This window comes from Ambystoma mexicanum, chromosome 9 (genome assembly GCF_040938575.1).
Source record: "Ambystoma mexicanum isolate Mex_15411 chromosome 9, UKY_AmexF1_1, whole genome shotgun sequence".
NCBI lineage: Eukaryota > Metazoa > Chordata > Amphibia > Caudata > Ambystomatidae > Ambystoma > Ambystoma mexicanum.
Window position 1 is genome coordinate 1,469,514,656 of NC_090931.1, and position 13,356 is coordinate 1,469,528,011.

A 13,356-nucleotide genomic window follows, 5' to 3' on the forward strand; every position below is an offset into this window, starting at 1 on the left:
CAGGCGTTGTACCCTTCCATCCCTCCGCATAAGGACGGCAAGCGCTTCGACGGTTGGGCACGGAAGGTGTGTTCTGCTGGGAGCATGGCCTTGAAATCAGCCAACTCCACGTGTGCCTTGGCAGAGTTTACACACACTCTGTGGAACTGTGTATCTTTTGCGGCTGAGCGTATTCCCGAGGGGGAAGAAAGGGATGATTTCCTTGCTATCATGCAGGATGGCAAGGATATCATGTGTGAGGCCCTTCAGTCGGGTTTGGATACGGCTGACAGTGTGAGCTGGTCCATGGCTGCGAGCACCGTTATACGCAGATTTGCGTGGTTGCGGAAGTCAGGGTTTGCTCCGGATGTGTAAAGCCATCTTCTGAACATGCCCTTTGATGGCGCACATTTATTTGGCAGCAAGGCTGACGAGAGCCTTGAGAGGTTGCAGACCTCAAAAGCTGCGGCGAAATCTTTAAGCGCTGCGGTGTGTCAACCTCTGCCTTTTCGTCCTAGGGGACAGCAGTGGAGGGGAGGTTCCTTTCGTTTCTATTCCTCTTTTGATAGAACGAGAGGGGCCGCCAGTCAAAGGGGCCAGCGAAAAAGTACCTGTGGTGGTCGGGGAAATCGTGATGCCAAAGCCGCTCAGCCAGTTGCCTCTTTGCCTTCAGACACTGCCGCAGCTGCTTCTAAACAGTCCTAAGGCCATGTCCCATGGTTTACCGGTTGGGGGCAGGCTGTCTCAGCATCTCGAAGAATGGCCATTACTTCAGATGCGTGGGTTATGGATACCATAGCCACCGGCTACTGCCTTCCATTCCTTCAGCGGCCTCACGGCAATCCACTGGGGAAATTCTCTTTGAAGCTTCCGGATCCGCTCCTTGCGCGGGAAATCTTGTCCATGCTGGAGAAAGGCACCATAGAACTGGTGCCTGTAGCGGAGAGGAACAAGGGATGGTATTCCCCTTATTTTTTGATCCCAAAGAAAGACAGGGGATTGAGACCCATCATGGATTTGCGTTGGTTGACAAACTTCTCAGGAAGGACAAGTTCAAGATGGTCACGCTTTCTCAAGTCCTCCAGGCCCTTCAACTTCAGGATTGGTGGGTGTCTCTGGACCTCAAGGATGCTTACTTCCATGTGCCGATCCATCCCGCGCACAGGAAGTACCTGAGGTTTGCGGCTGGTGACTCGCACTTTCAGTTTTGGGTCCTGCTGTTCAGATTGACCTCCGCCCGAGGGTCTTCACCAAGCTCATGGTGGTGGTGGCAACGTACCTCAGGGGAGGGGGGATTCCCATCTAACCCTACCTGAACGACTGGCTAATCCGGACACGCTCTCCCGAGCTAGTGTTGGATCATCTCAGTGTCACCTGCCGCACCCTCCACAGGCTGGGATTCTCCCTGAATTTCAAGAAGTCGTACCTGACACCATCCCAACAGCTCCAGTACATCGGGACTGTGTTGGACACGTCCTTGGGGAAGTGTTCGCCTCCCCAGGTAAGGGCTCATCACATTGTGCAGATGGTGGACAAGTTTCAACATGCCCAGTGTCTCCCGGCTTTCGAATTCTTAAGGTTGCTCGGCCTCATGGCATCCTGCATTTTTTTGGTGCCAGATGCCAGACTGCGGATGAGATCCCTGCAGTGGGCGCTCAAGATGCAGTGGTTGCAGTTCTCCGGCAAAATGTCGGATCCCGTTCAGATTCCACTCTGTCTCCCAGGATCTTCTCTGGTGGGCCAACGGAGGGAGCCTGATGAGGGGAGGGAACAGTTTTGGCAACTGTGGCCGGAGGTGACGGTAGTGACGGATGCTTCCCTCACAGGATGGGGCGCTCATGCCAACGACTTGACCGTCAGCGGTGGGTGTTCTCCGTCGGAGTCCAAACTCCACATCAATTTGTTAGAGCTGAGGGCCATCAGGCTAGCCCTGAAGGCGTGTCTGCCCTCTGTACGGGGGAAGAGTGTCCTGATCATGACGGACAACACAGTGGCCATGCATTATCTCAACAAAAAGGGGTGGTAGGGTCACTTCCGTTGTGCAGAGAGGCAATGCAGCTCTGGTTCTGGGCCATGCAACAGGAAATTTCGATCTTGGCAGTTCATCTGGCCAGAGACGACAATCCGGCCGTGGACGCTCTGAGCATGCAGAGCACGGTCTCCCACGAGTGGGAGTTGGCTCAGGAAGTCCTTCAGGAGATCTTCGCCCTTTGTGGAACCCCGCAAGTGGATCTCTTCGCCACCAGTGTCAACTGGAAGTGCGAGAGATTCGGCTCAAGGGAATTTCCTCCAAGAGGAGCCTTAGGAGACGTGTTTGTGGTGGATTGGTCATTCCCACTGCTGCATGCGTTTCCTCCAGTCCCCGTCATTCCTCAAGTGTTGCAGAGGTTACGGAGGTTCGGTTCCCACATGATCCTCATTGCTCCGTATTGGGCCAGGAGAGCATGGTACCCGGACCTTCTGGACATGTCCATCTGCTCTCCACGCCGTTTTCCCTACCGAGAGGATCTATCTATCTCTCTCTCTCTCTCTCTCTCTCTCTCTCTCTCTCTCTCTCTCTCTCTCTCTCTCTCTCTCTCTCTCTCTCTCTCGCGGTTGGGGGGCGGCGGCGGTCAGGTTTTCCATCCAGAGATCAAGACTCTCAACCTTCACGCTTGGTATCTGAAAGGTTGAGGAATAAGGATTGGGACCTCCCGGATGACGTGATGGAGGTGTTGCTTTCGGCCCGGCGGCCTACAACAAAATCCCTGTACCGTTGGCGTAAATTCTGCAACTGGTGCAAGGAGCACAATGTTGATCCTTTTCAGTGCTCCATACCTATGGTTTTGTCTTTTTTGCTTTCTTCAAGTGGGTACCATAAAAGGTTACCTGGTGGCGCTGTCTATCTCTAAGCGCTCGTCTGAAGACTGTTCTTATTTTAAGATTCCTTTGATTTCCCAGTTTCTTAAAGGACTGACTAATGTATTTCCGCCGTCACACTTCCAGGTGCCGGTTTGAGATTTGAATTTGGTTTTGAAATTTCTCATGGTGCTCCGTTTGAACCTTTGCACTCTTGTCCTTTGAGATTACTGTCCTTCAAGACTGTGTTCTTGGTTGCGGTTACTTCCGCTCGCAGAGTGAGTGAATTGCAGGCACTTTCAGCTAAGCCACCCTTTACTGTGTTTCACAAGGACAGGGTTGTACTGCGAGTACGTCCCTCTTTTCTACCCAAGGTAGTCTCTGAATAGCATTTAAGTCAAAAGGTGGTACTTCCATATTTCTACCCTCCTCCACATCCTGGTAACGAAGAGGAGTGTCTCAATCGGGTGGATCCTAGGAGAGCTCTTAGCTTTTACATTTCTAGGATGTCTAGGGTCAGAGTGGACGATCAACTCTTTGTAGGATATGCTGCACACCGATTGTGCCAAGCTGTTCCCGACCAGACCTTGTCCAGGTGGATTTTCCTTACCATTACGGAGTATTACCGGTTGGTGGGTAAAGACCCTCCTGAAGGGTTGAGAGCTCATTCCACTAGGGGCGTGGCTACTTCCACCACCCTCCAGCGGGGTGTTCCTATTAGGAATATTTGTGATGCCGCTACTTGGGCTTAAAGCCATTTTATTTTTTATTTATTTAATTTGTGAATCGCCCAGACCCTTAGGTATCACGGCGAGGTTACAGACATCTTGTGCATAGATTGAACAATGTTACACTTGTGCAAATAAAACAAATGGCCAACATGGCTCTAAGCAAATGTTTAGTTACAATTAGTTACTTGTTATTGGCAGGTGGTTTTGTATGCATCAAAGGAATGAGAGTGGCCCTGTGTAGGCAGGAAGCAGGTGGGGGGTCTTGGACCCTCAGTATTAATTAAATAGCCATGTTTTGAGCGCTTTTTTAAAACTTGCCATTGTTGCCTCGTTTTTTAATTCTGAGGGGTAGGGAATTCCATAGGGTGGGAGCGAGGACTCTGAAGCTGTTCCCTCCTGCTTTGGTACTTTTATGCCGCAGAATTTCCAGTAGAGCCTTGTTGTTTGACCTCAGTACTTGCTCATAGTGAGGTTAGCATCTAGATAGACACCAAGGGTTTTAACTTGCTTAAGTACTGGTATCCGGGTGCCGTCGATGTTGATGTCAGTGTAGTCTGTGTGAAGAGAACTTAATCTAGCTTGGGATCCTACGATGAGGATCTCTGTCTTCTCATCGTTGAGACAGAGACTATTTAGTGCCATCCAGTTTTGTATGATGCCGTAGATTTGGTTAATAGTTTGGATGTCTTGGGTATAATCGCCTGAGATGGGAATAAGGATCTGGGTGTCATCTGCAAAATTCGTGTAGATGACACCCATCTCGTCAACTGCGGAGAATAGAAGTTTGGTGTAGGCATTTTTGAGGGTTGGGGAGAGGCAAGAGCCCTGGCGTACTCCGATAGGGACAGTTATGGGGTCTGCTGCCTCTGTGCCAATGGCGACTCTGGATGTACGTTCAGAAAGGAACGATTTGACCCAGAGGGTGGCGTTGTTGGAGAAGCTAAAGGGGCTGATTCATGGAATTATTTGCGCCGAAAAACGGGGATTTGTGCGCCATTCTGCCCGCAAATACCCATTTGTTAAACAGGGATTTGCAGGCAGAATGACGCACAAATCCCCGTTTTTCGGCGCAAATAATTCCATGAATTACCCCCAAAGTCTTTAGCTAATGTTTCGTAAAGTTAATCATGATCTACTAGATCGAATGCTGCTGACAGATCCAGTAGCAACAATATAGCCATTTTTCCTGCGTCTCTGATGGTGTCTATTTGGATTTTTAGGTCGGTGAGAGCAGTTTCAGTACTGTGGTTAGGTCTAAAGCCGGATTGTCTATCTCCTAGGAGTTTGTTCTGTTCGTACATTTGTTCCATACATTTGTAAAACATTATTCCCTGGATACAATCCATGGTCAGGATATGGCCTTTGGGAAGGCGGTTCTTTATTCCGCAATCTAATTGGGTACTCTAAATTCTTTTCCCTCCTCCATTTACTGCTACTGCTTTGGGACTCTTGTCAAAGATGTGGAATGCGTTGGAGGACACAATCAATTCGAAGAACAAGTTACTTACCAACTGGTAACGTTCTTTTGACTGGATGTTCCTCCAACGCATTCCACATCGCCCTCCCAACCTGCCCTTCAGGAGAATTTCCTATGCGATTGCAGCTTCCGTTTCCGCAAGGCTAAGTGCAGTCCAGCAGGCATCAGACTGGTGTCACACGTTCTGGGGGAAAAAACTTAAACTGAGGCTACGGGCGCCATGCGTCCTATTTCTAACATCCTATGACGTCGTCCCCGATGGAGGCCCTCGAGGGGCATTGACCTGACCCCATTGACGCAGGACGCCCTCTGCCGAAAAAGTTTCCAAAGTGCACAGCTGTGGACATTAAATGTCAAAGATGTGGAATGCGTTGGAGGAACATCCAGTCGAAAGAAAGTTACCAGTTGGTAAGTAACTTGTTCTTCTAACACTTTTGGCTTTGCCAATACTTGCCTATGCAAGACTTCTGACTGTTGGGGATAATTTTGGGCGTTGGTCTTCATTGAACCCTAACTCTAAGAACCCTTTCCTGGACCTCAGAGACCCTATCTGCATTTATTTCCTGCCTCCTAGGTTCTGTGGAACTGTATCTTGAACAATAGGGCACAAGCCCCTGGCAATTTAGGGCTGGACAGTTTTAGCTAGGTATCATCTCTGTGGACATTTATGTGTATATTACTTGTCTATCCATTCCTTTGCAGGAGTATTTGATTTGTAATGTGCATTTGAACCAGGTGAATGTATATATGTATTTAGTTTGATAGTGTTGTGTAATAAGTCTATCTGCTGGTATTCATTTTTCTATAGTGTGTTTTGGCCATAATTAAATGACTGTATTTTTATACATCCTGCCTAAGTGCAATGTGTGACTCCCATTGTGTGACCTCATTGTGGACCCTTTACAAGCTCACCACCGCTGATGAACCTAGCCTAGACTGCCTATCACTGCTACCTAAACAGGTTTGGCTACAGCTTCCCAGAGTTGTCCCTGTCACAATATAGGTTGGCCTTCTATACATCTGTCCGTCAGGCCAGAGTATAGGAAATCAGTCCTAACAGACAACACTTTGATCCTGTGCCTCATGAGCTGTGCAAATAGAAGACAAGCTGTGGTGACGCACAACCGAGAGTGACGCCGACACCATCAGCGGAAGGGAAGTCTCAAAGCATCATGGACCAGAGTGGAAGCAGGAAGGGCCTCAAACACTGTCAGAGGTATTCTCCAGAGCATGGTCTCATCCTACTCACTACATGTGCTGGGGTGTAGTACATGATGCTGAATCCTACCATTTAAAATGGGCTGACTTGAGCTCTCCCTTCTCCAAATCAAAAATTGTTTCTCTTGCAGTAGATGTGTCACCATTTAACATAAAAATCATGCTGTCCAGATAAACTATCATTTGTTTTCCTGTGGCTCGAAGAGGAGCCAGCACTGACTTTTGTAGCTTTCTGAAGCAACAAAGAAGGCAAGGAAGTCCTATGGGAGAACTCGAAAATTCATAGAATTTGCTCTTTTGTGGAACTGCATATAATGCCTGTGTGATCGAAAGATGGGACCCTCAAATATGTATCTTTCAGACCCATCCGGACCAGCCACTCATTACTTTTACTTGTGTAAAAATACTATTGTTGATAATGAGAATTCAAAAATTCTTTTGGTCCCAACTAGTATTTCGTGAAATATTCCTGCCTCAGAATCCTTTGCGTAGCCCTGGTTGTATCTCTTGGCTTTTGTGTTGCACTCCTGCTTTGAACTATGTTTATTATAGTGACAAAACCCGCTTTTTGGCATTGCCTCACTGGCTGACAAACCTGTTGTTTTGCATGCTTTCTCTTGATGTACATGTATTTATACAATCTCTCAATCAGTCTCACCCGGCTCTTTGTTTATAGATCCTGGCATAGTCCACAGGCCTCCAGCTCATCTTTCACGTCAGCCATTGGGGGGCTGGGCTGACGATGGACAGACCTCTACAACAAGACACCCAGAGACAGTTCCTGAGGAGGGGTCAGAGGACGAGCTCCCGCCTCATGTCCAAAAGGTAGCTTTTGTGTGTGTGTGTGTGTGTCTCCAGAGATTGGTTAAGGAGGAGTCTTACAATGCAGCCAAATTCCAACATCCTGAGAGTTGTGTGGGCCACTGCCCAATCAAAGATGTCTAGAAATCATCATCATTCATTTAGCAGTTATATAGCGCTACGAACCCTTAGGTATCTGAGCGCTGCTTATTATTACCCACGGTGTGTGGTGCTCATTTATCGACCTCGGAAGGATGAAAGGCTGAGTTTGGCCCTGCCGAGATTCGAAGCTGCGTTGGCAGGATCTGCACGGATGTCAAAGCAAGCGTTCTACCGGCTGTGCCACTTGACCGACTAATTGCTTCTTATATCACATTATGGATGTTAAGGAAAGGAACAACTGTATGCATACTCTTTGACTCTTCTACCAAGGCATATTACCTAACCAGTAGGGAATATCTCCCCAAGGCAGTCTCTCCATTGTACATGTGCTTCTATCGATCACTTCTTCGTAGTGACCATCAAGAACCTAACACCCATAACCTGATCCTACCGCTTTCCTCTGTGTAACCTCTCAATTGCATCCTGGAGCCTGCCTGCCTGCTACAACTGTGAGTTTAGAAAAAATAACCAAACCTAATAGCCCAGGCAACAATTGGTCTGTCGCATCTTCTTTACTACTCCAAAATCCTTGAGCATGTAGTGTTCAGATGTATCACTTCCTCCTTGGACATCAACAGTCTCTGCAATCCCCTGCAGGCTGCTTCCTCAGCTGACACACTACAAAAGCACTACTTATGTTTCGTAGGTCCTTTGCATCTGCTTCCACATGAAACTCTCCTCAAGTCTTATATTCCTAGATCGATCTGCTGTCTTTGACACTTTCAATCAACACCCCTTTTTCACCACACTGAAAAGGGAGTGTTGATTCCCTAAAGTCTGTCGTTGGCCCACTTTGCTTCATGTTCTGCACCTCTTCTCTTGGAGAACTGATCTCTTCCTTTGTTCATCTTAACGCCTTTTTGTTGCAATCCATAAAAAATGTTTACCTTCCCTCACCCCTAAACTATGCATCTTCTATTTCTAACTGTCTCGTCGCCATCCACCATTGACTTGTGCTTTGGTGCCTAATGTTTAACTCTTCCAAGACCAAAGTCATCTACTTGCCAGCTCCCAATGCTCCACCCATCTGACCCTCCCTCCCTCCCTCCCTCCTCTTCTTTCACCCTGATCTTTTCACCTAAGCCACCAAGACTCACCGCTGGGTTCTGTTGGTCAATGATCGAAAGTTCCCAACAGTTCATTACCTCTACGGCCACAGCGAAATGGTTAAACCTTACTATTATTTGCAAGATTCATCCCCACCTCACTTACCTCTCTTTTAAAACCTGGATTTCCACTTTGTCCTCTGACGTTTTGATTGTTTCTCCAGACTTTCCTGGGCTTCCCTCTCTACTTTTGGCTCCCGTGCAGTGTGAAAGAAGAACAAGCCATTTGAGTCAAATCACACATGCTACAGCACCACACAGGAGCCATCACTGGAGGTTCACATTCAGTTCAGGGCCACATGGGCATTGGATTGTGGGTATGCAAATTAGCCCAAATGCAAGCCTTTAGTTCTCAGAACATTGTGTTTGTCTTACAGAGTCATGTGATTTTATACATAGGATCTTGAACCCAAGACAATACTTTCACCCTTATTAGGGATCATCAGTGTAATATAGTTTGTCATCGTTGTGGTTGACGCATTGGGGGGTGTGTAGCAAACACCAGCAAAGCTATGGTTATTAAAGAGGCTTAAAATAAACTTCCACCTGAAGTAGACTAAGCCATTTGAGCCAAGTCACAAATGCCACAACGCTACCTAGTAGCCATCACTGGACATTCAACTCCAGTTCAGATCTACACAGCTGTGTGCAACTTTAGCTCAACAACATTGCCTTTGTCCTACAGGGCAGTGTGATTTTATACATAGCTCCTTGAACTTAGACTGTTCTATTAGGGGTTCTCTCCCCACCAATAAAATACTTAACTTTCAAACTCATGATCTCTACATACTCATGTTCCTCTCCTACCTTTGCATATCGCCACTTCCCATGGGCTATGTGATAGGAGGTTGGTAGGTTTTGAAACACAAAGTTCAGAGATGACCAACAACAAACTATTGCACTCTTCCGGTAAGATTCTCCTTTCAAACATTACCTTCTCATAAGACATTAGAGGCAGACTTTTGACTCCAACCTCAGTGGGTTTACTCTCTTCAAGGTTTGAGAGTGTCCTTCAAGCACAGATGAGCGCTTTGTACAAGCAGTACATATGACTGGGTCAGGCCACCCACCGGCCTGATGCAGGTCAGTTTCCTTCGGAGATCTTGGGAGACAGTGCCATGTAATCAATCAAATTGAACTGAAGACCCGTTGCCCAGAAGCCACATTCATTTATGCAACACCAAACCTTATGGCCCAGAGATCACTTCACACTGCCACAAGACCAACATGGGTCTGTGTTTTGCAGGCCCATGTTATGCATTAATAATGTGCTCCAGGGATATTGTACCTGATCAGGGTAGAGTAGAGGAGGCATGTGGGAAACCCTTTTGCCTTAGGTCGGTCTTAATGGTGTCAATGAACTGATGTCAACCACTTCTCAACCCCGGTGATGCATCTAATCAGCATTTGCAAGGAATGCACCACATCTTCAGGGTATATACCATTACTTCACAGAGCTGTTTCCCTCTGGGGCAATCCAGGACAATAATCATGAGTTACATTGGAAGAGTTGCATTGATGCAAGAATGTTTGTAATTGATGATGTTTGGTCAGAAAGCTCTCTTCTTTAGTATTGTTTTAAGATAGAAGTACAAATTGGCTGACCGAGAGCTGGGTAGGTATTACCTCCTCAACACTAATCTTACTTCGCCCACAACTGATTGACCACCTCATGATATGTGCCCTTTGCTGTTATCATTTTTCCTCTGATATGAAGGAGACGTGTGGTGACAGCAAGGAGAAGCGGAATCAGGACCTAGAGTTTCCCATATCTAATAGGCAATGGGATACAATGGGTACTTCAATCAAGGGTGTGCAGCAAAATCAAGATCAAAATCAACTGTAAAAAGATCATTGGGCGAATGATCATATTAAAATAAGGCACATCATTTTAAAATGTGCCGTTTGGCAGACTGGGAGATGAACTGGTAGACAGTGCAAGCTTCTGCACTGAATGGAAACAGGCTGGTGGTTTTTGTGCCAAAGATAAGCTGAACGGCTGCATTTCATACTCTTTGGAGTCTGTGGAGTTCATAGTCCGAGACACAAATTTAAAGGGCATTATTAAAGCCCAGGTGAGTTGATCAATGTGCCAATCACTATAGGACGGTCCCCAAAGTGATGAATGGCAGTGTCCTGCTTAGGTTTTAGTTACAATTCATCTGTTTTCATGGCTTATGTCATTGCCCCAATTGGTGTGAAGAGTTCTTTCTTTCTTCTGAATCAGAATGGATTCTGCAAAGAAAGTGAAAGCTGGGCATAGCGAGTTGAATGTTATGAGGAAGTGCGTGAAGACGGATGCCAGAATGTACAGCTTTGAGGGGATTGGGTCCTCCGACGTATTCCATATCTATGACATGAAATCACCACAGCTGTGCTGCTTCGGAAACTTTTTTTGGCGTCTGCGTCCTGCGTCGATGCGCCGTCGTCGAGGACCTCGTCTGACGTCATCCGATGTGATAAGTAGGACGCACGACGCCCGTAGCCTCAGTTCCGTTTTTTCCACGAACGTGTTGCTTTGTGAATCTCGGTTAACGCCTCCACTCTTTAGAGTTCTGTTCTTCTCGGTTCTTCGAACCTGTTCGTTTTTGTGAAAATCCTTTGTGTGAAGATGTCTTCTACTTCGTCTTCGACCCCGCGTCTGGGCTTTAAGAAGTGCGGGCAGTGTGGGTCCAAGATGTCGGTGACGGACTCGCACGACGCCTGCCTCTGGTGCCTCGGGGAGGCCCATGACACGGATGACTGTATCGACTGCCAGTTGCTCACGTCCAAAGCCTTACGGGAACGTAAGAAGAAGTTGTCGGTAGGTCGGGTGTCCAAGCCCCGGAAGTCGAAGTCTGCGGGGCTTTCGACGGATGATTCGAGAGGTGACTCTCCGCGTCATCGTCGGAAGTCTCGTGGGTCTCCTTCTAGGAGTCAGTCTCGCCACTCCTCAGCCTCTTCGAGGCATTCTCGGAAGCGCCAACACCTGTCGTCTTCCAGGTCCTCTTCGGAGGACTCTGCCCGGCACGTCGCTTACCCCACCAGCCGTGCGACGCCGGAGGAATGGGCTTCCTTCGGGAAGAAAATGCTGGCGATTCTCGAGTCGCAGGGTACTAAGCCGTCCGCGCCCCCGAGTGGGGTCGGTCGTGAGAGGTCGAGAGACACCGCACGCAAGAGTGGTTGCCACGAGTCACGGGAGAGGTCCCGTTCGGACAAGGAGACTCGTTCTCGACGTACCCGTTCCAGGTCCCGGTCCTCGACGCATTCGAGACTGTGTGCACCTGTGAGGTCTTCGAGGAAGACATCGACGTCTGAGGCGTTGAGGGCGTCGACAGGCTTTCTCGAGGCTCTGGCTACGAGGAAGTCGTCGAAGCCGTCATCGCTCAGGTCGTCGAAGGACACACTCGAGGCTCCGGCTTCGAGGGCTGTGTCGACGCCGCCGATGCTGGCGGCGCTGCATCTGACGTCGACGCCAATTTCCTCGGCGTCGACGCCGATCCTCTCGGCGCCGATGCCTGTTCTCTCAGCGCCGATTTGCTCGACGCCTTTCGTGTCGGAGGTACCCCGTGGCATGGGGGAACCCCCTAGGAAGGCTCTGGTTAAGAGCAAGCACTCTCGGCACTCTCGGGTGCCTTCTTTTCGCCACCTGGAATATATTTCAGAGGCGGATGAGGATTCTGATGGCCTGGTTCCTAGTCAGGTTCCGGATGAAATTGTCTCGGGCCATAGTCAGTTTGACGATTTGAGGCAGTCACTGCATGAGGCCAGTGGACTGGACACCTCTCCGGAGGTAGAGTTTTGTAGGCCTGAGCCTGGCTCTCATGCCGATTCCTCGTACCGGCGCCTTATGGCTAGGGTTTCTGAGTACTTGGGATGGTCTGCTCCCCCAGGGGAGTTTGTGCAGGATGATCTAACGGACATCCTTGATGTTGGTCCCCCAACTGACCTGGTACTGCCCTTCCATATGGCTTTACAGAAAAGGGTGGCGGCGGCTTGGACTGCTCCGGAGAGTCTCCCGGCGGTGGGCAGATCCTTGTTGCGAAAATACCGTCCAGCCAGTAGCGACCCCTGCTACTTGACCAGGCACCCCACTCTGGAGAGTTTGGTGGTGCAGGCGGCCACGGCCCCGGCAAAGAGCAGGCGTCGTACCCTACCATCCCTCCTGATAGGGACGACAAACGTTTTGATGGCTGGGCGAAGAAAGTGTTTTCTTCTGGTGGTATGGCGCTGGAGGCGGCCAACTCCATTTGTGCCTTGTCTCGTTTCACACACACTCTGTGGAACTGTGTTGCGTTAGCGGCTGAACATATTCCCTAAGGGGACGAACGGGATGGTTTCCTTGCTATGGTCCAGGATGGTAAGGATGCCATGTGTGAGTCCGTTCAGTCGGGTTTGGACTTAGCTGAATGCGTCAGTAGGTCCATGGCGGCGAGCACCGTGATACGCAGGTTTGCGTGGTTGCGGAAGTCGGGGTTTGCTCCTGATGTGCAGTCCCGGCTCCTCAACATGCCCTTTGACAGTGAACACCTTTTTGGCAGCAAGGCTGACGAGAGCCTTGAGAGGTTGCAGACCTCAAAAGCTGCAGCAAAGTCGTTGGGCGCTGCAGTTCGCCAACCTCCGCCTTTTCGTCCTAGGGGACAGCAGTGGAGGGGTGGTTCCTTTCGCTATTACTCGTCCTTCAGTAAAGCGAGAGGAGCTGGCAGTCAAAGAGGCCAACGCAGGGGTACCAGAGGTGGACGACACGGTACCCGTGGTGTCAAGGCCGCTCGGGCAGTTGCCTCTTTGCCCTCAGGTAACGCCGCAGCCGCTCCCACTCAGTCATGAGGCCATGTCCCATGGTTCGCCGGTTGGGGGAAGGCTGGCGCAGAATCTTGTTCAGTGGCGAGGCATTACTTCAGATGTGTGGGTTCTGGAGATCATAACCCACGGCTACTGTCTTCCTTTTCAGCACAGGCCTCGCGACAATCCACCGGGGAACCTCTCTTTGCAGAGTCCGGATCCGCTCCTTGCGCAGGAAATTCAAGCCCTGCTGGAGAAAGGCGCCATAGAACTGGTGCCTGTA

The 13,356-nt window shown here is 49.2% G+C and overlaps 1 protein-coding gene across 11 annotated transcripts in view; it reads left to right on the forward strand.

Moving 5' to 3' along the window:
- Positions 1-13,356, forward strand: part of ATG9A (autophagy related 9A) — a 1,030,802-nt gene that overhangs the window by 975,196 nt on the left and 42,250 nt on the right. For all 11 annotated transcript variants that reach the window (XM_069616910.1, XM_069616912.1, XM_069616911.1 and 8 more), the window contains one exon: positions 6,920-7,068. In XM_069616910.1, coding sequence (XP_069473011.1) covers positions 6,920-7,068 — 149 coding nt within the window. The remainder of the gene's footprint in view (positions 1-6,919; positions 7,069-13,356) is intronic.